Source organism: Pararge aegeria, chromosome 10 (genome assembly GCF_905163445.1).
Source record: "Pararge aegeria chromosome 10, ilParAegt1.1, whole genome shotgun sequence".
In the NCBI taxonomy this organism is placed as follows: domain Eukaryota; kingdom Metazoa; phylum Arthropoda; class Insecta; order Lepidoptera; family Nymphalidae; genus Pararge; species Pararge aegeria.
Window position 1 is genome coordinate 18,724,466 of NC_053189.1, and position 25,168 is coordinate 18,749,633.

Genomic DNA, 25,168 nt, shown 5'->3' on the forward strand with positions numbered 1-25,168 from the left:
GATTGTGTAGTGGTTAAATAGTATTCTGAGGTCTTTGGCTACTAAGTACTAAGAATAAGCGATGTAGGTCAAAGAGTACTGTTTGTATACAGGTAAATATTATTGGTTTTAGACTAGATAGGTAGAACTTTTTGTTGGTTTCTCATGAGAGAGCTAGTCCCTTTTGGTACTAAATGGTGTGCTAGACTATTAGTTCTAAGATGAAGACCTGATGATTTGATTAGATTCTAAGATTCAAGAAGCTGACCCTGATATAGGACTGAAAAGTGCTCCGATGCGGTGGCCGAAAACCATAACCCTGATATGTTTAAGTTTAATCTTTACTCCAAAACATATATCCTATACACAACACATTGAATAGGAGCATTTTAAGATTTCTATGGGTGGCGCGCTAAGAATACGAATGGGTAATCTGTGTTCAGTATGGTTGGAGCTTTTTTAAAAAAACTATTTGTTGTTTGATTTGTCTATGCTCCAATTGTTAATCATTCATTATAAGCTTTAAAAGGTCTATCTTCTAAGATTAGAGCTTTAGAGATCGTAAAACATATTTGATACAACTTTTTTTTATTGATCTATGAATAAGCCCTTGGCTGCAATCTCAGCTGCTGGTGAGTGATAATGCAATCAAAGATAGTAACGGGCTGAACCGTTAGGGGTATGGCACTTGGCCATACCAGACCAGAGACTGGGGATCGGATACGAGACCTCCCGCTTAAAACCACAGCCCTCCCCCTTGGACCGTCACCGAGAAGTCATCGATGGTCGTCTCTCGTCATACCACATGATTACAGTGTTTTAAAATCATTTCATATACGAATCAATGAAATGAATGCACCACCTTAATGATCTGTGGAAATGAAATCCTAATTATTATCTGTAGCATGGAATGTCAGTTTAGTAAAACTATTTTGGCAAGCAATTTTCCTAAACACTGAACGAACAGCTGATCAATCAAAATACGCTGACGAAAAATACTGTGTAAAAAAGCGAGTTCTAAATCTCATATCTTTGGTTTGAGTCTTTAATTAAATGATAGTTTTTATACTTATTAATTATGGCGACTATGGTAAAAGAAAAACGCCGAGAGGTTCGTAATTATTAATTATAATTAAAATGTGTTTATCCCTTTGTCTGCGTATTTACGCATTTAATAATAGTGAAATTCATGTACTTGACTCTATACCGTTATACAGCCGTTTTTCTACTTATATTGACTATTTCTTAAGAGCTTGTCTATTTTGAACAAAATAAGTAAAACTGATTAAATAATAATTAATTTTTAATATCAATAAAGTACAGAAAAGGAAAGCTTATTGGTTTATTGTTATAAAATCAAGATTTCTCCCAGTTTATCTTCATAATATCAACATTTGTTAAGCTCTTACATATGGTGATATGCTATTGCAATTCTTTCCTACATTATTTTAAAGTAAACCTTAAAGTTTAGCCTATGTTACCCCTGTAATTTTATTTTCGGCGTATTGTTTGCAAAATGTTATTTTTTCTACTCATGAAAAAAAAAATTAAATATACTTAAAAATTACATAAATCTGTGAAAAGTTATCTAAACAATACGGAAAACTGTATCAAAATCTGTTGCATGGTATACATTAAGTTAGCAGACGGATGCGGAGCGCCACTGTGGAATTTGATTTTTTTAATTTTTGAATTATTTGTAACCTATCTTCAATATATTTGGTGCTGTAGTTATGTGTCTTTCTAATATTAGTATTATATAATGTGAAGTTGTATACTTTTAATGATTCCCTCAATTTCCTTTTTTTGTTGTTTTACAGAAAAAGAAAACAAAGAACAAACAGTTACCTGAAATAAAATTGTGCAATAAAGAACTAGAATCTCCCATACATGACAACAATTCAGAAGATAAAGATGTTCCCCACGTTGCATCTAGTTTTATTACTGAAGAGCAACCTTCCAGCTCAAGAGATCATTCTAACTTAGAAAAAGATACAACCCCAGAAGAAGACCAAGATGTTTCAACAAATGACAATATTGAAAAGCAACAAATTTCTTCAATTATTGGTATACCTAGTTTTAAAAGTGATACAAGTTCGAGTGATAATAGAGTGCATAAGATGAGTAAGGAAAAGAATGAAAAAGAAACACAAAATGTAATAAGTGATGGACAGAAATATTTAGAACATAATATAACTTTAGATTCAAGTATTTTACCTAGTTTAGTGACTCCAGAAGCTGTGATATTATTAAAAGATATTGTAGTACCATCTGCGCCCCTAGCACCAGTGGAAATTGAAAATCAACCTTATATTTCTACTGTGCCAAGTGAAAATGTTCTAGAAAGAGACAAAATTACATGTATGCCACTAGAGGAAGCAATCAGAGTGTTTGGGGGGCATGAGATAGCTGAAGTTAAAGCTTTGAGTCAGAAAGAGGAAGCTATAGTAGAGTTTGGACCACAGAGTGGACCCGACCATCCATTGGTCGACCTTCTGACTACTTTTAGGTACTTTTTTTATTTATTTTAGTTTATTCTTTATACTTTTGTACTGCTGCACATACATACCAAGCTTTTCAGTTTTTAGTGACTTAATTTTTATGAGTGCACTAAAGTAATATCATTTTGATATACTTAGCTTTGAGTTTTTGATTTTTATGAGTAATATCATTTTGACAGTAGTATATTTTGAAGACATAAGCAATTACCATTTTTTCTTTGAAATTTCAACCACAAATGCCAATACGAGTAGAATGTTTGCATGCCTAAATAACATTATTTTTTTCAATATATCTACAATCTATGATATATAGGTGTTTGTAGGAAGTGCAGCTACTGTGCGACCTGTGTCTAGTACCTCTTGTGTCTAGTACAAAATCAAAGTTAAATGTTTCTTTATTCCAATAGGCACATAAATGTTACTTCTGATGGGTACATTATATTATGTAAAATAGGACGTAGAAGTGTGCTGATGGCTATAACTAAATGTGTCAACTTAAAACAAAAGTTCCAAATGCATCCTGGTCTATCTCCCACAACAAACTTACCCGGTTGTTTTTTTCTATCACCATCTCACATTGTCCTTCAAAACTTTTTAGGAAGCATCCTGGTTAGATCATTGACATAGTCCTATATGAGAATAGGACTTTTCTATAAGCTTTTGTTTAATGCAAACTTTGAACTTTTTAAGAGACATCTTCAAGATATCAACTGGTAGTTTATTGTAAAATTATATACAATCGCCTGTAAATGAATTATTTATTTTTTGTAGTCTTATTTTATGTAGCTTTTAATGTTCAAATTATTGTATTCAAATTTTTCTTAAATTGATATATATTTTTGTCAACATACATTATATTTTCAAATATGTGATAAGACTGTCTTTTTCTTAACAGTTAACATCTTTAAATTTATCTCTCAATTACTCTCGGACCCATTTTATAGCTCGCACGAACAGCCCTCTTCTGCGGCACGAGGTCGGGGCTCGTACCAAGAAGTGCACGCCAACTTAACCGATGATGATGCTTACAATTATATTTGCAGAACATCTCTGATATCAATAGATCGTGAACGCAACCGCATAAGCTCCGGTTACGTCGAGGAAGAGAAATCGCGAGCTGCGTTATGGAAGGTAGAGAAGTGCAGTATCAACGTATCGCAGGCGTGCCCGTGCGGGGCGGACGTGAGCTTGCAGGCGGGCTACGAGGTGGCGCAGTTGCAGAGCGAGAACATGCCGGCTGCGAAGCTGAGGCTGGAGTCCCTGCTGAGGGACGTGCGGGAGGGCTACTGCCACCACCAGCACGCGGCGCTGCGGGCGCACCGTGACGTGAGTACATGACACGACGGTGGCCCTGTACTTTGCCCGTCACTAGAAGCTGGAGCATTATTTTTATATTGAAGACGAAACTATGCTGGTATTTTAATACACCTTATCTGTTCTTGCCAATCGCTTCTTAAATTTGGCTTGCAGTTGCTCCATTTAGGTATGAGCGGCTAGCCGGTGCGCTAGAGGAAAATTTCCTCCGAGGGAATATATTGAGTGATTATTATTTTAAGGAAAATGTTCGCTTTTAGCTCAAATGTAATGTAACCATACTAGACTAGCGTGCTTATTCATAGTCTATTTGGTTTCCGACTTTAGGTTGCCGAATGAAGCCGTATTGACGAATGTATGTCATGAATGTGACCTACCAATTGCGCTGTAAGGAATGAAATTGGGTTTATCGACTTTTTTTTTTCTGCGACAATACACAGGTCGCCATCTAGCCCCAAAGTAAGCGAATATAAATACTTAGAATATTCATATTAATACCCAGACATTGATAAACATTCACTCTCATCACACAAACATATTCCAGTTGCGGAAATCGAACTCACGGCCTTGTACACAGAAAACAGGGTGGCTACGCGAATCGACACTCCGTAAATTCAAATTAGTTTGAAGGTATACTGCTTAGTTGGTTTGCTTGATGTAATTTTGCATTTGTTACCACTCTAGGTAGACGAGCTGGTGGCAGAAATCGTCACCAGCAATAAGGGCAACGTCCGCGAGGCGTTGCTGCTGGTGCTACAAGCGCTGCAGCTCAGCGACGCGGCGCCCGAGGCGTACGCTCAAGCGCTGCAGCGCTGGGCGAGCATGCTGTCGTTTTCCCTGCTCGATCAGAGGGACTTGGGGCACTTGCTGTTTCTGCTGCATTGTCTCTTTAGGTACTTTGGCTTTATGCAGCATGCGTTTCAATACAGAATATTATGAAAGAAAATAAAATAGGATATTATAATGAAAATCGTGAAGTGTTCATGTGATTTTGATGCGGTAGTTCTCATTGAATAACTCAATGGCTAATTTTGAACTCTAAAAAGAAAGTTAACAATTACAAAAATAAATAATATCATAGTCCATTTTCTATTTCTTTCGAATTCAAAATGCATTTATTTTAAGAAGGCGTAGTTTATGAGCACTTTTGAAGCGTAAAGTAAGTCGCACTCTACGTTTTTTCAAACTTTTATTTTTTATGATATCCTTTGGTCGAACTCGGATTGACCAAGATAATAAATCTACTGCATATTTTAAGCTCTAGATGTTTAGCTCTTCCTTCGTAAGTAATAAAAGTGATAGCCCAGCAGGTAAGACTTGTACTTCACTTTCGGAGGGCCGAGTTCGAATCCGATCACGCACCTCTAACTTATCTAAGTTATGTGCGTTTTAACCACTAAAATATCACTTGCTTCAACGGGGAAGGAAAACATCGTGAGGAGACCTGCATGCCTGAGAGTTTTCTATAATATTCTCTACGTTGTGTGGAGTCCACCAATCTGCACTGGACGAGTGTTGTGGACTACGGCCCTTCTCATTGTGTCCTGTAGTGGACCAGCAATGGGTCTATATAATGATGACGATGATGATGTTTTGTTTATCCTTAGTTTACGCTCTAACTAAGTAACCTCCCGACCCTATTGCTCGGTGGTTAATACGACTTTAGCCTCCCTCTAAATGTTTTATGTATTCTATATCATTCCCTCCCATACATGTGTCGTCTATAAATCTGTCTCTTTCTTGATCGTGAAGCATTGCGTTACATCGAGTTTAAAATCACAACGGTTCTCATTTCCCTTCAATAATTATTATAAAAGATAAAATACAAAGCAATACAATATAACTCCATAGTGCAGTGCGTGCGCGGTTTTTTTTTAACTTTAATTTAGTGGCATAATTTTGAAATTAATTTATCAAGAAGATGAAAATATTGACACAAATAAAAATTCACCAACAATCAACACACTTATACTACAACTTTCTAATACGCAGGCGCAAACACGTGCATTAAACACGTGTTTTCTGTGTGAATCCTGCACATTTTTGTATTTGTGTCTCTTACCTGTCCTTTTTTCCGTTGCATCCGGTTTGAAATCACAACGATTCTAATGAAGTTTCACATCAAAAATGGAGATACTATAGTCGTAAAAATGTAATAGGCCCGTTTTGACATTTGTGCAAGACCATAGAATGTAACTTGGAAAGAAACTGAAAGAAACAATAAAATAAAATTCAATTACATACAGTGTTTTAAAAAATACGTAAATTTTTTGGGACGTTAAATAATATGAAAGAATATATCGCGAGTATTCTTTTTGCGCTTACTTTATAGTAGCATGCAATTTATAATTGTTGCGAAACGTTCCGAAAACAGTTACGTTCTCAGTCTTTTTTTTTTTATACTAGAGCTGTAACCATTTTTTTACTGAATATCGAAATTAAATATTGTGTAGTTATCTTTACTGCAAAGAATGAGCTTGGTTCTCAAAATGGGTTCTAAATAATGAGTCTGAGTTGATGTATCTGACCAAGCGGCACATGACTGAAGCGTCCCCGCGCGCACTGCGCAGTTTTTCGTTCCTCATCTTGTAAAGTTGACTGTGCGCTCGTTTAAGTTTGATATATATTGTTTACTATTACGTTAACTATGGCTTTTCTATTTTGGACATTAATTTAAACATAGTGATTTGACTCGATTTTTGTGTTTGTTGTTATATAGTACTAACTTTGTTTCAACATGTTGAAAAGTGGCCGTATAATCAACAGCCAGTCACGCGTTTCGGTTGTGAAGTTAAAGGAATACTTTGAACGAACGAACACTTTACTATACATAATAATATCAATCAAGTACTGATACAAACTTGAATTGATTTATCGTGAGTATCGAGTCCCGAGTCTTATGGTTCCATAACTAGTTACGTCGCGATGACAAATGTCAAAACGGGCCTATTACATTTTTACGACTATAGTAAATGCAATGGTCGTGTCCGCGCAGGCAGACGCGCTCCGTGCGGTGGGCGCGGCGCGGCATCGAGCTGGCCGTCCCCGACCTGCCGGCGGCGGCGCGCCTGCTCGCCGTACTCGAACTGCTCCTCACCAGGCCGCCGCTGGAGGAGGCGCACGAGTGCACGGAGGGTAACATGCGCCTTCAACGGCTTGCTTTTCAGATTGTTGCGACAACACTTCTGCGGCTTTTGGGCTATTTTTCTATCCATTCGTGCCACCCATGTTGCCATCGTATCGTGTAATGATGGACGTACGTGTAAAAGTCATCATACGTTAGTCCATCGATACATGTCTCCACTTGTTTACCAATACTTTTCAAATTCAATAACAAACAATGAACAACAATAAATTTTCCTGCGTTAAAGAGTTCATTTGTTTTCCTTAATAACTTACCTCCTTGGTTGCCATGTTTTGGAGTAAGATTGTTCCATTTTAATTAGTTCCAAATCCAAGACAGATATATGTTTACTATGTAATTAATTCGGCTGCTAAACCGCGTCAGATATGGATTTACATAGAACTTTTTTGTCGGGCGGTCTTTGCATGTTTCTGAACAGTTCAGCAATTACGATCTGTCTCGTAGCAGGTTGTCAAAATAGTTTTCAAGTGCAGCGAGTGTATTGCAGTAATGGGAATTTGCGAAGTGAAGTATTTTCAAAAAATCCTTTGTGTATACATCCTAGTTAATTTATACCTTAATATTGTCTGAATTTTTTACCTTTCTGTACAGTTTTTAGGCTGTGCATTGATTGTTAGTACGTGACTAACAAGCAATATAGCAAGTTTAACAAGAGGTCAAATGAATAAATCAAAAAGTCAGAAGCGCATAAGTTACTAAATTTATTCTTTTTCTATAGAGTCTGAAGCTTGGGAGGAAGTTGATGACCGCGGGGAGGGCGGTGCGGTGGGGGAGGGGAGGTTCCGTGAGCGTGACCTGCTGGCTCTGCTGGAAGCCTTGCCGCTGCAAGACATGATCGCGAGAATATTGCTCTTCGTGAGAACCGTGAGTACTGCCGGCCTTCTATTTGTGCTGCATTTCTTGATTTAAGGTACTTCAATTATTTTTGCTGAAAAGAATTATAAATATATATGTATACTACGACAATACACACATCGCCATCTAGCCCCAAAGTAAGCGTAGCTTATGTTACGAAATGTGTACTAAGATGATTGATGATAATTAATTCAAACCATTGACACACAATCCACAATCCAATTTCGAGAAAAAAGTGATCCGCCGAATCCAACTCAAATGGGCAGCGTTCGGGAAACTCCTTGACAACTTTTCGTTCAAAATACCTCTGTAGTGCTTGAAGACCAAAGTCAAGGCGTGTTGGCAGTGATGACCTAAGGGTCTGAAACATGGTTGCTAACTATGGGCCTCACACCAAGGCTCATGGTCACTCAGCGGGCGATGGAGAGAGCTATTCTTGGAGTAGTAATTGCTACGTAATCAAATTAGGAATGAAGAGATCCGTAGAAGAACCAGAGTTACCGATATAGCTCAAAGACTCCCGAAGCTAGTGTTAGTGGGCACATAGCTCGGAGAACCGATGGAAGCTGGTTTCCCAAGGTGGTGGAATGGCGAGTTCGCACCGTAAACGCAGCAAAGGGAGCCGATTGACACGCGGCACAAGACGATTGTATTTATAACTTCCTACAGAAGACCTATGTCCTGCAGTGGACTTCTATTAGTTGTCATGATGATGATGATGATGTGGATGCATTTCACGGCGTTTTCATGAAATTAACAGTGAGTAAAGAAATTCCGCAGCGCATCCGACGAAGTTCACGCAAATCCAGCCGTCTATTAAATAGTTATTTATGCAACTAAAACACTGCGTGAGTTTGTAATACTATCATCCGTTTGGATGATATAATGGTTATTGTAACATTGAATGTTTTAATGTTGGCAATTGCAATTGGCAGCTAACCGTCTTACAATCTTTATAGAGATATAAAAGTATGGAAGTAGAAATTCGTCGTATGAAACGTGTATGGTACATTATTTGTTACACTCTCGGCTTTCTCAGCCCGATACCGGCTCGAATGTAAAATGCAATACGACCAAACGTGTCGCATAATCTACTATCAAAACTGTTTTCTGAGTCCAAGGCCGTGGGCTCGATTCCCACAACTGGAAAATGTTTGTGTGATGAACATGAATGTTTTTCAGTGTCTGGGTGTTCATCTGTATATTATAAGTATTTATGTGTATTATATTCATAAAATAGTATTCATCAGCTAAATCAGTACCCATAACACAAGCTACGCCCACTTTATTGTGTTCGGCCAGGATATAGAGACGGAGGAGGAGTGTATGTGGGGCGGGCGCGGCGGGCGCGGCGCGCTGCGGGCGGGCTGCGGCGTGCGCGCGGTGCTGAGCGTGCTGCGGCGCGCGGGGGCGGCGCACGCGGGCTACGCGCGCCTGCGCGCCCGCCTGCGCCGCCTGGCCGCCGCCGCGCTGCGGGGCCTGGCCGCGCTGCATCTGCACTGCAGGTCAGCTGCGGACGGACTGCGTTAGGCTTTTTACATTCCGCAAACGGGCGAGCCACGAACGGGGGCGAGTGCGACTGGTTATAATCAAAACGTCTTGATTTTACAAACTATATGTTGTCGTCCTTGCTTATACTCGGCCTATGCGCGTGTTTAGGAAATAGGGAATCACAGCACTTTATCGATGATAATCCCGATCATTATCCCTACTAACATTATAAATGTCAATGTAAGTTTGTTTGTTACGCTTTCACGCAAAAACTACTTAACCGATCCTCATGAAACTTTGTACACATATTCTTGGATAGAAGTAATATAGGATACTTTCTATCCCGACGTTAAGCTCGGTTCCTTTCCTTCCTCGTGCCCCCTGGATGAGTGTTTGACGATTTTGCACCATAACTCTGACAAATTATAACCGATTTAAATAATAATTTTTGTACTATAGAGGTTACAATATGTGTTTAATTTTGCCCAAACTGTGGTTGGAGATAGAGGACAGAACTCCTCAGCGGACAGCAGCAAACTCCTCATTTAAGGCTTAGCGATACTGAATACTTTATTTTTTTTTGATCTACAACTAAATTTAATGCCACATCAAAATCAAACGCAGGCGAAGTCGCGGGCAACAGCTAGTATTAAATATATCAACTAACCATAGTTTCTATACAAATTATCGGGTTTATCGTAGATAAAATGCTGTTATTCCAGCCCGACGCCTCACGCAATGTGGACATGGCCGCAGTTTGCAGAGTCTAAGTAGCGTGTATAAAGGTATGCACCTTGTGTAGGTATACACTATGCAGATAATGTAAAATGAAGAAAATCTCTTGTATGAATTATAAAAAAGGTAAACATTATAAGAGTTATAAAGCCCACCCTCCAGATGTTAAAAAACGCAAATCGGTGAGAGCACTTGAAAGCGTAGAAGATGGACGACACAAGTACATCTCAAAATGCCTGTAGAATAAGCTGCAGCATATAACACCTTTTGGTGATCCATAAAAAAAACAGGTTAATCAAGAAGTCCTTTTTATTTTTTAATTCCTTAGTTGGTATAACCAGACGCGAAGGACGGTGGGAATCTGGTGACACAGTATCGCTTATACACAAAACTTAACGAAAGCACTCGAGAATATTAAATAAAAGAATAGAAAACTTCTTCAGTTAATCCGTAATATAACAAATATTGTGACGGTCGCAATATGACAAATAACGAATGTAATTTTGTGGTATGTACTTATCAGAAATCGTAAGAGAAAAAATCGCAGGGAAAAGCCAGTTAAAAAGAAAACAATTTCTCCGCATTCACCAATGAATATTCAATTCCGCAGATATGACTACGAGCAAGGATTACAAAAGAGTATAACAGCCGAGTTGGAAGCTTGTTTCGCGGCCGGAGTTAGCTTGCTGACGGACGAGTTACACGTTGTGCCCGCCACGCTGCTGTGTGACGACGTCGCGAGAGATTACTGCAGCACCTTGATCACTGGCCTTCATGGTTAGGGGTCATATTCTCGCTACTTTTGTCGTTGAATAGTATTTTTAGGATACTTAATTTTTTTTTTGTTAGTAATTCAAATGTCATTGTGTTATTAATCTACGTAATAAATAACAAACGTGAACAATGTCAAACAAATGTCAGAAAAAAGACAGTTTTTTTTATTGAAATAGGATTTTTTAATGAACCCGTACGCGTTTTTGTTTGACGCGTCGCAGAACTTCCTCATTGGAGACTTAAGATCTTGAACCTTGATCCTTCGACCTTTTGGACTGTTACTGTAATTTAAAGTCATAAGTATTATTTTTAGGTATTTTTTTTCTATTTTAAAACATATATAACTCTTAAAAATATAGAAGAGATTGTTAACGTCACAAGAGAAGTTACAACAAAATATGAGGTAATATTTCGCGATGGGAATGTTTTAGAGAAGTCCGCGTTGCGCGTGGAGTCGCTGTCGCTGGCGCTGGCGCCGCAAGCGTGTGCGCTGCGCGTGCGCGCCGTGGCGCAGGCCGCCCTGGACCGGGAACTGGACCACGAGCTCGCGGGCTTGGCGCTGGAGTTTCTCTTTCAGGTTCCTACACTTTATCCTATCTTGAACTGAATTTATGCCCGTTTTTATTAAGCCCAGGAATCGAAACGTTCTAAACAACATGCCTTCTTCAGGTGGGAATTAAACGCAAGTCAGTTTGCAAAGACTCGTGTGACATCACCGCGCGGGAGATGTTGCCCCAACTGCTGACTCGAGGGCATCTGCACACAACGGCGTTCCACATGCTAGCAGATCTGAACCAAGGTATTCCATTGATAATCGTTCGTGTAAAATACAACTCAACTCAGTTTTTATTTGCCTATTAGGCATAAAAATGTTGCTACCGAGGGCAAGAGAATGGTCCTGCGGCTGTAGTTATAGTTTATCATCTAAACTAACGTCACATCTATGATCTACGTTATATTTAGAAATACATCATTTGATATGGGAAACCTTACGTCGAAACTTTATCACTGCCTATTCTCCTCTCTCTCTCCAACTCTCTATAACTTTTCTGTCTTGTCATTTCTTTTGGTATATCATCATCATCATCGTGGTTATAAACCTTATACTGATCTTCTTGTCCTGCAAGGGTGTACTCGGAGTTAGAAGGGTTAGGCTGTAGTCCACCGAACTGGCCGAGTGCGAATTGGTAGAATCCACACACCTTTGAGAGCTTTCGGTTTCCCCACGATGTATTCCTTGCCCGTTAAAGCAAGCAAGGACATGATTTAGAAAAGTTAGCAGTGCGTGCCGGGAATTCAACTGGTCCCTCAGAAGCGGTAGCGTAAGCCTTCTATCACCGCTTTAAGCTGAGCAAAAAACTAATAAAAGTTGAGAACGAGCTAAGAGCAGGTCGTTGTGTAGCGACGGGCGTGGCGCCGGGCGAGCTGGTTGCGCTGGCACCGCGGCGCTGGCGGCCCGCGGGCGCCGAGCTGCGGGCGCTGCTGGACGACTGGGCGGCCCGCTGCGCGGCGCTGGTGCCGCCCCTGCTGCTCAGCCTCGACTACGAGCCGCACACGTGAGCCCGACACCCATTGCTAACCTTGAACTTTTATATCTCTACATGTTTTACGTGCGTGCGCGTATATAGGTACGGTACGTTACGAGATAAACAGTGTCGACACGGAAGATTGAATCGTTGTTTATTCTATCAACACAATACTATATGGAGTGGCAAAATGACAGTTTTGATTTTGTCTTTTATACTAACAATCCTTTTGTTTCTTAAACTTGTAGTGCTGTGCTGTGTGCAAATTAAGAGTATAAATAAATAAATACATAACAATGTTGGAATTTTGTATACATTGCAAACACGTATGTAAAGACTCTTCCATATTTATTTTGGAAACCGAAAACGGAAAGACCTAGAAAAGAACAGGGAGAGGTCCTTTTGCAGATGCAGGACAAGCTCGAAACTCAGAAAGGCATGAATTGGCAGAAATAATAATTCACAGTTGCTACCTCACATTCTGGTCCATAAAACACATAGGGTCATTAGACCTTTTTATAATTTTTTTCTCTAAATTTAAAGGGTATTGTAGGATACGTAATTTACGAAACAAGAGTTTTCGTAACGTACTCACTGTTTGAAGGGGTGTCTCTCTGGAGAGCCAGCTCCTCATCGGCTCGTGGGTGTGTGCGTGGCTGCGTGCGAAGGGCGAGAGTCCGGAGTGGGCGTGGCAACTGCTGCATGCGCTTCGGGTTCACCGCACGCACTGGGGCCTGCCGATGGACGCGGCTCCGCTGGACGCGGCTCCGTTGGAGGAGCCCGCGGACCTGCTGTCCACGGCCTACGCGCTGCTGGCGGGCGACTGGGGACACTGCTTGCCTTTGGTAACATAAACTGTTTCTGGGAAACGCGCAGAACATTATCTCTATTGGTAAACCATATCATTGTTGTATTGTGAATAAATGCTTTTTTACTTACTGAAAAATAATCTTGGATACTGAATGCGTACTAGTTTCTGTGCGTGACTGAAGAGTAGGACGGCTCTCTGCGACTCACTGGAATCGCTATCTACAATGCCCCTTAGGTACCAGAGGTACTTGCCCTGCCCATTAATAAATGTTGATCTGTTGTTTAATTATGATTTGGAATGTGCAAATTACTTTAATTGACCAAATGATTTCACGTGACCATCATGAAGTCCTTGCGTACACTTTTATCACTTGAAGTCCGTAAGGATGTGATGTCTTAATGAATGCGTCAGTGAGGTTAGCATGCGCGCCACAAGACTGCTACGTCTACGCATTATGTCGTCCAGCTCTATACAACAAATACGAGCAACCGGTAGAAATAGTAGTCTGGTGGCGCGCACGCCAGCCCCGCAGCTGGTGTAGCTTGTGCGTGTGCGGCGCAGGTGTGCGGGCCGGGCGCGGGCGCGCTGGCGCGGCTGGCGGCGGCGCGGCCGGCGGAGGCGCTGCTGTGCGCGGGGCCCGTCATGCGCGTCATGGCGCAGTCGCCGGAGTCCGTCTCGCTCACACCCAAGTAAGCGTCCCAGCGACGGCCCGCTGCAAGCCGTATTGACAGGCTTAAATAATCATTAAAAGGCATGTACGCCTATCACAGGCACTTCTGAAGCGTCCATACAAATATGTTTACATAATTGTAAGGGCATGGTGATAACTTCGATCGCCAACTTAAACCTAAAGCTACGAGTATTATCAAATTAAGCTTAATTTGCTATACTCCGCTAGTATCCAATATTTAAAGCTACGAGGGTTCCAAACTCGCCCCGGTCTAAGAGCCCACAGCAAACTTAGCCGAGTACATTTTTTTTTTGTTAGTACCATCTCACAGTAAATTTATCTAGAAATTAGAGCGATTCACACCCAAGCTTTTCTTTTATTATCACATGTTAGTGATAACATCGGGGATTAATGGCTTGTTTTGCTGTCCTGGGACACGGTGGCCAAATTTATTATCTTCAGGCTCATACGTAACATTCTCAGAATGAAGCGAGGATCCGTAGCTAATATGCTAAGCACTAAATGGCACGAGGAAGTTGTACCAAATACAGAACTGGAACTTTTATACGTGAACAACTAGCGAAGTGTTCTTTTTAGCCAATCGCTACGTACCATATTTAACACAAGGTTTGGGAAATTTTACTCATAAATAACAAAAATAGGCCCGCTGAATAATCTAGTAAACCATTCTGGAACCACTAATAGATGATGAAATAACTACATGGACATTATGGAACAACTGGCTACTCGAATACAAGGTCGTTATTTGACTTTCTAAACACATGTTCATCAAATGTTTATTATACCAGCCCCTCTGTTACACCGTGCTTTTAATTTGTATGCAATAAAAATATATATCAGTTTATTCCATTTATTCATTGACACACCACAATACACTATTATAATATATATCATAGATATTGTAAGTATTCTTATTACGTACATCACACTACGTGCACATTCACATTAACTCATCCACATAACATAAATATTTGCTAATAAATTTAAATCACAAGCATACCCAGGCGAAAGCAGTAGTATGCGAAATGAAACCAGTTCGCGCGCAAAGTAGCGACCGCGATCGTCGCCTACGCGCCGGGCTCTGGAATAAAGTCAAACCTTCAGCGCGATTCGACCTTAGCATAATTCCTTCCAATAGACATTTTATCCGCGCACCGTCTTTTAGATTACTATTTTGTGTTGTCCTAAATTTTGCTGTGTCACATGAATGTCTTTTTTGTTATTATACTCGTCCTTCTGATTGGAAAGTCTTAGTGCGCGTTAATTCAACCTAACGCTCCCTTAAAGTATGCCCTTAATTTTTTCAAAATAACATTTTAAAAATCACTAGCCTCGATAGCGAAAGGTGCATGAGTAATATTTGCTTTTTTGGTCTGTTTTGTAGATTTGCCGAAGTGTTCACTTTGATTTTAAACTCCGGTCCGAACCTCGTGCAGCGCGCGCTGGGCCGGCGCGCGCCCGGCGGCCCCGACTCGCTGCAGCGGCTACTGCTCGAACACGCGCAGGACACCAGGTCCGCTGATTCATTATGTTTCAACTGTGTTACACTAAACTTCGTGGAGAGACACATTCATTTGCCGTTTTACCTTGGTGTCCAACTAAGCACATTACATTTCCTAAGCGGTATAATCTTCGGTACAGGATCTCAAAGCTGGAACGCAGCGCACTGCTGTCGGCGTGGATGCACGCGCTATGGAAGCCGGGGGTACCGGACGCCGGCCGCGCGGCGCTGGACGCGGCCGTGCGCGCCGCCCGCGCCTGGCGCACTCTGGACGCACACGCCGCACTCTTGTTGCAGGTGAGCGCACGAATGTAGTAATCGCCACCATCTCACACATGTACACATTGTTATGTTACGAACGCAACGCAAAGTGCTTGTTTAAATAAATTAATATTTGACTTTGAAAAACTTTGCACGTTTTACAACTGCCGAGACAATCGAGCTCCCACAGTCTTGTTTCATAAGATGTAGAGCAATTATTGATATAGCATGCACTGCCCCTGTTCATGCCGTATCGCGACGGCAGATCAGAATACAGTTATCACCTCTTCTCTTTCCGCGGGAGTCGTACAAGGCGACCTAGCGTTCTTTGTGCTATTACTAGTAACCAGTCTGCCCAGCGTGGTTATTGTGGGCAAACGTGGTTATCGTGGTTAAAATTTTAAAATACAATTTGGTATATCTTTACGATAAAAATTCAAAAATTAATAAAATAAATTTCGTAGCTCTTCTATCTATTCTCGAACGGGCTTAAGAAATTCTTAAAAACCATTTTTCGTTTTACAAGCCACTTTTACTATAACCACAAAGCAAAAGATAGCATTCTGGAGCCCTACTACAGATGACGTCTTAGGCACTAGCTAATCTCATTATGAAATGGTCTATACACAAGGAATATAAGAATATAAATCGCATATCTCCATTTCCCCATAAAATTGTACCCAATTTGACTGAATTAAACTTAGAATTGTAAAATGTTACTAGGAAGAAAATGCCAAAGAATACATAACCGACGCAGTCCGGAACGTCTCCCAGGCGCCTCTGCTGTGCGAGTCCATTCTACGCAACGCGTACGCACTGGAAGTACAGACACACGCTCACGCGAGGTTGATGGACGAGCTCGCCAAGCAGAGAGCTGCCGGTCAGAAGATCCATGTGGATAATGCGCTGAAGGTATGTGAGAAGAAACATGCGCTACCCTAACCTATCTTATAAAGCCGTACAGATCTTTTGAAATTAGGGATAGACTACGTTCGGTCTAAGATTAGTCTCTTGCTGGCTTCTTACAAGAGACTTATCGTTATCAATTTGAATTCAGACTGTTGGATTGTGAAATGTTAGTATGGGAATGGTCAGCGTATTATAGCTGGCTTCTTCTAAGTAAACCACTGCACCTTCAGCTTTTTATTCAATGCGTCGTGGGTCAAGATCATTATATCATCAGTTATCAAAGGAAATATCTATCTATCAATCTCTAGAAATTTTATTTATTTTATCATCATAACTCTATAAAGAATTACACCCTGCATCAAGGTATTTGTGTGTGTTTGTATTAATGATAATAATAATTCATTTATTTCTAAATCTGATATATTAAAATTGAAGATAAATGAAAACCAATATCTCGGGTTCGTGAACATCCCTTACATTCGACACCACCGTCGTAATTCTCAGTAATCTCGGTTGCAGCAAATAGGCGCAAGTGCGAGCGCCGACGAGTTGGCCATCCACCGCTGCGCGTGCGCGGCGCTGGCGGCGGCGCCGCGCCACCCCGCGCACGCGCTGCTGTGGCGCCTGCTGCTGCACATGTTCCTGCAGCGCGCGGCGACGTAGGTTTGCGGGCTCGGACACGACGAAGTGCCGTGATGATTCCACGGAGTCAACTTTGGTTTTGATTATGACTTTATTTGTGCTTCCAACAGACCGCAGACATCGTTCCCGGTCGGGCCACTTTTCTTCAGCGGGCTGGTCAAGTCCCGTACCCTTACGCAACTGAAGAAACGTCTCCGAGAAGTAGCCGCTTACCACAGAGCTCGAACGGAAGTTCTTAAAACCAAAGAAGGAAACGTAGTTAACCCGAGTACATCAGAAAGTTCCAAAACGAAAAAGTCTAATTCCATTTCTGAAAACAATTTATTTACAACTCTAGCCATCTTCGATTTAACGGGTGTATCCGATTCTGATTCTGATGATAGTTTATCGGATAGAGACAGCAATGTACATGATGAGAAAGGCGCGAGAGAGACTAGCGTTGATCGTGATACGCATAATCTTATATGCTACCATTCTGCTGCGGAGAAGTGAGTTACATAATGCTTTTTAAATTAAGACAATAATTATTTATCTTGAGTGGTTCATTATTTATTTTCATCTGCTTCCTCTTTTGGTTTTTACCGCGCAGTCCGCTGTATTAGCGTACATGTGTACCACTTACCAATTCCCCGCACACTTATGTTAATGCTGTCTACGTCCTGATTCGCTATGGCGTTCAAAACGTTTCTGCGCATAGAATGCAATTTGAAACGCACATATTGCCATCTCTGCCTACAAGGACTGTAACAATGGAAAATAAATAACTATTTATTTATTTTCGATTGTTACATTATTGTCTTCTATCTATTATTCAGTTTTAATACAATTGTTGCTTTATAGGATATTCCGTGAGTATTCAGTATGGCTGGAGGAAGGAGAGAAGGTTCGCGCCACTCCACTCCACGCCGATGTCGCGCGGTTTATTTCCGAGCAGGTACCTACGACAAAGCTGTAGATAATTTGAAATAAACTTCAGATGAAAAGGAGTTAAAATATCTTTCTGTTGTCCGACTTGAATTGACTTCTGCGTTCGTTTAAGTTTTTTTAAAGTGTCTCTCTCCAGGCAACCTTTGTGTTTTTTTTTTAAATTTTGAAACAAAGGTAACAAAGCTTACTGTTTCATATCTCACGAGGACATTCCCTGGGCGTTTATTTGGATAAAACTTGTCCAAGGTCCTTCACTACAATACAAGCTATCTGTGTGCCCAATTCCGCCAAGATCGGCGCAGTATTTGAGCGGAACATGGGTAAAAAACAAACATTTTAGAATTGGTAATAGGAGTGTTGATTTCAATTTTGTAGGCGCTCGAAACAGCTTGGCGCGCTTCCTTGAGCCAGGTATCACCCGTGGCGGACTCTCCACCCGCCCCATTAGGCGCGCAGTCGGCGCCGCAAGCATACACGACGCATTTTGAACGCGCCGTCTCGGCGATCATGGACATCAAGAGTAAAAAAAGACGCCGCAGGTTAGATAACGCTTTCTTCAATATATAGACATGTGCTTGACTTCAAATCTGGTGACAGGTGATGATTCCACCTAAGAGCGCACTAGCCTAGATGGGCATACCAGATCTTTTGAGGTCCTTTGGGGAATTAATTGGACAGTAATATTTTTTACATAATGAATTATTCAAAAACAAGTTCCATTATCAGACACTGATCATCATCCAAAAAGTTATTAATCAGTCAATAGAGCCAGAAGTGGCTCATTTCTTGGTGGTTCAATTAATTGTAACGGAGATCCTAATCTCAGTATAAACCACAAAATATTTGTCTGTCTGTAAATACTGTTAACAATTACAGGTACAAAATGCCGGATTTACCGACCATCAAAGATGACATGTACTTTAGAGATACAAAATTGGTCGTTGAAACAATTCAGCAGCACCTGACAGAACTAGAAAATTTTACTAAGTAAGTACGAGTTGGCTATGACCTTAAAATGGCTTTACTAGCCTCCTTCCTTAATTTTCTTTCAAATCTCCTAACAATGCCATATTTCATGACAGTTGAAACTCTCGGTCGATAAATACTTAATTAGGATAGACGTGCAAACGTGGAAAAGAAAACAATATGCAATGGGCAATATGTTACTCACAGTTGCATTAAAACTACCGCTTGTAAAGAACAACCAGTCTTCATGTTTGAAGATAATATGTTGTGTCGAAAACACATAACGTGGGATAGGGGCGAGAAGAATTGTAAACTACGTTTACTTTCTAAATGGAAGGTACGTTGTGACCTTTATAATTTTGTGAAATTGAATATAAATAAATAGCAAAATAAATCATAAATACACTAAGACAGTCCAAGCATCGCTATCTAGCATCAATTTAGGCGTAGCTTGTGTTATGGTTACTAAGATAGCTGATCATTATTTTTATGACACACATACATAGTTATAATATACAGATAAACACCCAAATACTGAATATCATTATTGTTCACACAAATATTTTCCAGCTGTCGTAATCGAACCCACAGCCTTGGAATATGAAAGCATTTTCCAGTTAGAGACGGTGCCCACTGCGCCAGTCGGCTCTCAAATTCAAATTTAAATTCATTTATTTCAAGTAGGCCTACTTTATAAGCACTTTTGAAACGTCAAGTATGTATAATTGTAGTGACTCTATCATTGGTTCGGAAACCATTGCCGATTCTATAGAGAAGAGCTGGCAAGAAACTCAGTAGTTGCTCTTTTCAAACATCAACATTTACAATCATTTTTCTATCTTGCGGGAGATGAGAGCGAGGCTGGCTGCTTCCAATCTTCCTTGTCATTGAGGAATTCATCAAATGTATAGTAACCTCGCTGCTCTCAATATAGGTAGTATGTTAAACCATTGGAGAGTACATTGCCGAAGATCTGTTTTGTGTAGAGTATAAAGATTGAAGAAATTATAAATAACGCCGTACAGATTCTCGCGCTTTTCGCGGAGTATAGCAAAAGAGGCTTAAATTTCATAGTATATCAAAAAAACACCACCGTCGATATACCGTGTTAAATGTGCTATTATTTAGGTTTACTTTTGGGTTTTCGCTTAAGGGAGTGGGTGTCGGATCTGGAGCGTGTGACAAAGTTGGACGGCCAGCTGTGGGAGCTGGTCAGCCGGCACCGCGTGCGCCGGCCGCTGCCGCCCGTGCGGAGGCCCTGCCCGCAGGGCTGCAAGCCCGTCACTATTCATATCGCGGTAAGTTCCCACACCACGCGAACTGTACGTCCGAATAAGCCCGTAAAATAATTAAGCAGTTGTTTAAGGCGTCACATCTCGGAGGGAGCTTTAAACGGAAAAAAAAAATTGCGGATCCGAAAAGAATCTCAATAAATTAAGTAACGGTTTGGTTTTTATAATTGTATCTACTCTTTACATGCACCGGTTTGGTATCTGGTACACATTCTGAAATATTTAATGATCTATCTCCTTATAAATCTAGATTTATACGTACATTAAATATTTTTGTAATAATAACTAGGAGACCTTACAAATAAGTAGAGATTAAAGGATCGATCCATCATAGTTAAGTCGCTTTAGCAGCTTTTGTATTAAATCAATGGCAAAAACAAAAGTGCTTTACGTTAGTATCGAAGTGTTAATTCTTATACAAATAAATCGTTTTATCATCAAGCGTAGGTATTTATTTAGGAAAATACTTTTTAATTCATTCGAATCGGACGTTTAATTGAAAAGGTATCGCGAGTCTATTCATTGTTAGTGATAGAAGCTGAAACGAACGTACACGAAATTCTCCTTCAAACCACCAAAGTTGGTCCTTTACATTTACTGACTCCAGTAAATATTGCTTATCCAGCGCAATCGTGTTAGTTTTGCTGCTGCTACTGCCACAAAACTCTCAAAAAAACTGTTACAACGAGATGCTTTAAAACAACAAAATAAATGCGTACAAATTTTAAAAGACGGATGCTCCAAGATTCATTTCTCATCAAGTAATTTTTTTTTCACAGAAAGACGAATGGTGTATATCGACTGGGGCCGAACAAGGAATACAGGAGAATCGGTTCGTATTGATCTACATGCGTGTAACGACTTTCAATCGTGACAAATCTGATTTTTATAATTTACTTATGCATGGTTGAAAACATGTCAATTATAGTTTTGAATTACAAGTTATAGTGGTTTTCAGTAATTATTTGACTAATGAAAGACAATTTTTACTATTAAATAGTAACTATGAACCATTATCCAGGTGAACTGTTATTTCTTAGTCTTCTAGATAAAGCAGTTTCTGAGATATACTCTCATTAACTGTTATGATAATAATAGGCAGTTGTATGAATATAATTAACCAGTTAGTTTTGTTCCAGCCGAAGTGCGCGCGCGGCCATCCGCCAGCTGTCCCGGCCGCGGCCGCTGGAGGCGCAGGTGACGTCGCGACTGCACTCGATAGGCAGGTCAGTGCTCATAGAGAAGTTCGCTTACGGGGTACTTAGCGTTCCTTGGTATGAACATATCATATCTGTTTTTAAGTAATGCTATCTATATATTTAACTGATATTTAACTAAAATTTATTTCAAAATGCTTCGTTGAGAAAAAAACATGTTTTGATAGTAAAATTAACAAATTTATATCAGAAAATAATCGAAGTTACTTGTGACTGTGTCACTCAATATTTACATTGTTGTGATGTTATAATTATACCTTAAAGCTGTATTGCAATTTAAAGCGATGAGTGTTTCGAAAAAAGACTGAACTGGATTTTTTTTTGTCATAATTTTACAATTATTTTAGAGATATTAAAACGCCTATGAATCCCAATGGGCAATAGAAATAAACCCCCAAAAAAATCAGATGAAGTCACTTTGTACCGTCGCCATTCGTAATATCATGAAGAACTAAACCTGTTAATTTTAGCGCGCTAGTTTTGGGTGCCCTTTAAAGTTTCTATAAAGAGAGACGGTGCCGGCATCTAACACGGCTGGTAGGCACACATGATATTTTTCTCCCGGGGAAAGGACAAAATGTTTTTTTCTTCCACAGCTTTATCAACACTTCGCACATTGGCACAAAAAGGGAAATAATATCGGATTAATAAACGGGGGTAAACTTCTCCTATTCCCATTGCCGTGCTTTGGCAGGTTGACACGTTCATGTTATCCTTTGTAGGGGCATATAATTGTAGTCTCCTATACTGGCTAGACGAGCAGGCATTCATGCAGTGTGGTTGTGCAGGCGCGTCCGCAGCCAGGAGGCGGCGCTGCGCGTGGCCGAGCTGGCCGCCGCCGCGGCGCCGCGCACGCAGCAGTGTGCGCCCGCACACGACGCCGTGTGCGCGCTCGTCGCCGACGTCGCCGCGGTGAGCGCACTTCTACTCAATTGCCGATTGTATGTAGTAAGATTGCGCGAATTGTCTGTGTAACAGATCATCGCCAACTATCGTAAAACTCTTTCTTAGATGATGTCCACACAGTAAAATGTTCGAAATGTTTGTAGGCTTCATGAGATACCGTAAGACTATTTACGGTGCGTTACGGTTAATAGTGCGTAACTGAGTGATATTTTGCTACTTTAGAATCGTCATCTTCATTAGTCTTAATAAACAAAACTCGGTCTAATGTGTTTCTCGAGGTACCGCGAACGGTAAAGACCAAGTTAGTCGAAGAAAATTCACACTAAGTTAGCTAATTTGGTATAAGAAAAACATATTCATTACCTTACTGTTTCCACAACATCTTTAACAATCCACTGGACTAAAGGCCTCTTTCTACGGGAGGGTTTACTTAAAATCACTAAACTGGGCAGACGGGTCGGCGATCCCAGCAGAAGATTGCAGTTGTACAGAGGACGCGGTGCCCGTTCTCCGTTATATTACATATCACTTCTGCGGAGAGAGATGGGGTAGTGCCAACTGTATTCCGATCTGTCGTGGTTCTTTTTATATGCTTATACCCAAATTCACTAGGAGTGATAGGAATAGTTCCCACGTAACTGTGTCTCACTGGTGCGTGCGCAGCGCTTCCTCAGCGCGGACGGGCCGCTGGCGGCGCGGCTGCTGGGCCGCTGGGGCGCGCGCGCCGCGCTGCAGCCGCTGTGCGCGCAGCTGGTGCGGCCGGCGCGCCTGCGCCCGCGCGACGTGCCCGCGCTGTACGCCGCCGTGCTGCGCCTGCCGCTCGCGCCGCACGTGGCCTTCAGCTACCTCTCCAAGGTACCGCGCGCCTCGCACTGCGGCCACCTGGCCATTCCTTTATATTTGCTGACCTGTGCTATTCATCATCATTTTCTTGCTAGGTACCAACGCTGCGTTTAACAGTGCGAGATCGCCACTGCTGCACCTTGGGACCCCAACGTCCACAGTTAATTTTAATTTTTGATATTTGCGTACACAAAGCCAGTTGAGGGATCGACTATACCAATGGAATATTACAATTATTATATTTGGGGATCAATACTTTAAGAAAAACTATTTTTACCAAATATACGGAGTGACAACCATATATATAAATTGAGTAACAAATTAGTATGGCGACCGGAAACGAATTAGGTTCTTAACAATAATATTAAAACAATAATTTGCACACGCAATCAAAATAATAGGTTAGGGAAAAAAGTTAGGGCTAAGGATGATTTTTCACTTTTCTTTTTACCGAAAACAATGATATAAGTTACTTAAAATTATAACCATATCTTGAAGTCGAGTATTAGTGATGATACGTTTCATTGGCGGTGTGTACGTTTGGAAATGACCTTGTAGAAGTAATGTGGTCCGGCAGTTCGAGCTGGTGCCGTGGGCGGACGCGGCGGCGCCGAGCCAGCGCGCCCAAGTGCTGGAGGCGCTGGCGCAGGCCGCGCGCGGGCTGGGCGCGCGGCCCGACCCGCAACAACTGATGCTGCTGGAGGTGACGTGGACTATTGTTTCCTTGCGCACGCTGGAAACGGTTTCTCTGACCGGTGTCGACTACGGTGGTCAATCTCCAGAGAGATTTTTCAACTACGCGGAAGATGTTCTTATAGTGCACAAGTGTACGCAAACACAGGTTCACTCTCTATTCCCTCGCTCTAAAAGTCCGATGGGACGACAGATCCGACACGACCGGAAAGAGATCGGGCGTAGGACCGGCAGCTTAACGTGATCTCCTAGGCACGGGGGTATATCACCACTACCCGGCTTTCCGAGTCCCAGACTGTGGGTTCGTTTCCAAGAACTTGAAAATGTTTTTATAATAATATCGTTTAAATGAAAACCGATAAAATACTTCACAGGCTTTAGAGGTACATTACGTACTGTCTCTTAGACTTATATGTGAAACCGAAAACCTAATAGTTTTTAATTATTTATATATATTATTTGTAAATATGCATCAGTTATCTTAGTACCCATAACCTATAGTTTTAGAAAGTTAAGTTATCTCCCAAGAACGTGCTAGTACTTCCCTTGCACGATGTCTGTTGTGCAGGACATGATGGAAAAGGGCGACCTTGGACTTCTCAGGGTTTTATGAAATGAAATGAAGAAGTGAACTTCTATAATTAGTAATACAGCCACTTCAGACTTCTAAGTCTCTCAGCTCGTACTATATAATAACACACCGTTTGAGTATCGTTGATAGCCTCTCCCAAAAACTGACATTCTAGGGCTCCTCGGCAAGATCTGTTTCTTATTAAATCTTAATTTATTTTGTAGTTATTATTCAAAATGTAAAACTCCACTCCCAGTGGACAAAATTCTTGTCCAATTTGTCTGTATGTAGTGACTCCGTCGCGCACTGGTTCGGAAGCAAGAAACTTAGCATTCACTCATGTCCTACATTTTACAATCATTTTGTTGAGATCAGAGCGGAGTTGACTACATCAAAGCCATTATGGCTCTAGTCAGCTCCGTAAGTCATTAAGAAATTCATTAATTGTACTGTTGGCTAAATATAAGAATAACATTTTCTTTGATGTCATTTGATTCAGGTATGTGGATATATTAACATCAAAGAATAAACTTTTATTTTAACTAACTAAGCTATTTAAAACAGGACAAGAAGTTTTTAAAAAATTAAATAATAAGAAAATTACCGAAAGTTACAAAC

General features: G+C 40.9%; 1 protein-coding gene across 1 annotated transcript in view; it reads left to right on the plus strand.

The window, feature by feature from the left end:
- Nucleotides 1–918: 918 nt before the first annotated feature.
- Nucleotides 919–25,168, plus strand: part of LOC120627080 — a 35,285-nt gene continuing 11,035 nt past the window's right edge. The window contains exons 1-28 of the mRNA XM_039894925.1: nucleotides 919–1,090; nucleotides 1,800–2,488; nucleotides 3,524–3,806; nucleotides 4,479–4,687; nucleotides 6,790–6,929; nucleotides 7,658–7,803; nucleotides 9,097–9,299; nucleotides 10,631–10,797; nucleotides 11,226–11,371; nucleotides 11,464–11,593; nucleotides 12,185–12,350; nucleotides 12,925–13,165; nucleotides 13,693–13,820; nucleotides 15,207–15,335; nucleotides 15,464–15,620; nucleotides 16,308–16,496; nucleotides 17,013–17,152; nucleotides 17,246–17,623; nucleotides 17,976–18,069; nucleotides 18,438–18,601; nucleotides 18,939–19,049; nucleotides 20,182–20,326; nucleotides 21,100–21,152; nucleotides 21,460–21,546; nucleotides 22,326–22,449; nucleotides 23,107–23,196; nucleotides 23,240–23,298; nucleotides 23,848–23,989. Coding sequence (XP_039750859.1) covers nucleotides 1,058–1,090; nucleotides 1,800–2,488; nucleotides 3,524–3,806; nucleotides 4,479–4,687; nucleotides 6,790–6,929; nucleotides 7,658–7,803; nucleotides 9,097–9,299; nucleotides 10,631–10,797; nucleotides 11,226–11,371; nucleotides 11,464–11,593; nucleotides 12,185–12,350; nucleotides 12,925–13,165; nucleotides 13,693–13,820; nucleotides 15,207–15,335; nucleotides 15,464–15,620; nucleotides 16,308–16,496; nucleotides 17,013–17,152; nucleotides 17,246–17,623; nucleotides 17,976–18,069; nucleotides 18,438–18,601; nucleotides 18,939–19,049; nucleotides 20,182–20,326; nucleotides 21,100–21,152; nucleotides 21,460–21,546; nucleotides 22,326–22,449; nucleotides 23,107–23,196; nucleotides 23,240–23,298; nucleotides 23,848–23,989 — 4,743 coding nt within the window. The 5' untranslated portion in view covers nucleotides 919–1,057. The remainder of the gene's footprint in view (nucleotides 1,091–1,799; nucleotides 2,489–3,523; nucleotides 3,807–4,478; nucleotides 4,688–6,789; nucleotides 6,930–7,657; nucleotides 7,804–9,096; nucleotides 9,300–10,630; nucleotides 10,798–11,225; nucleotides 11,372–11,463; nucleotides 11,594–12,184; nucleotides 12,351–12,924; nucleotides 13,166–13,692; nucleotides 13,821–15,206; nucleotides 15,336–15,463; nucleotides 15,621–16,307; nucleotides 16,497–17,012; nucleotides 17,153–17,245; nucleotides 17,624–17,975; nucleotides 18,070–18,437; nucleotides 18,602–18,938; nucleotides 19,050–20,181; nucleotides 20,327–21,099; nucleotides 21,153–21,459; nucleotides 21,547–22,325; nucleotides 22,450–23,106; nucleotides 23,197–23,239; nucleotides 23,299–23,847; nucleotides 23,990–25,168) is intronic.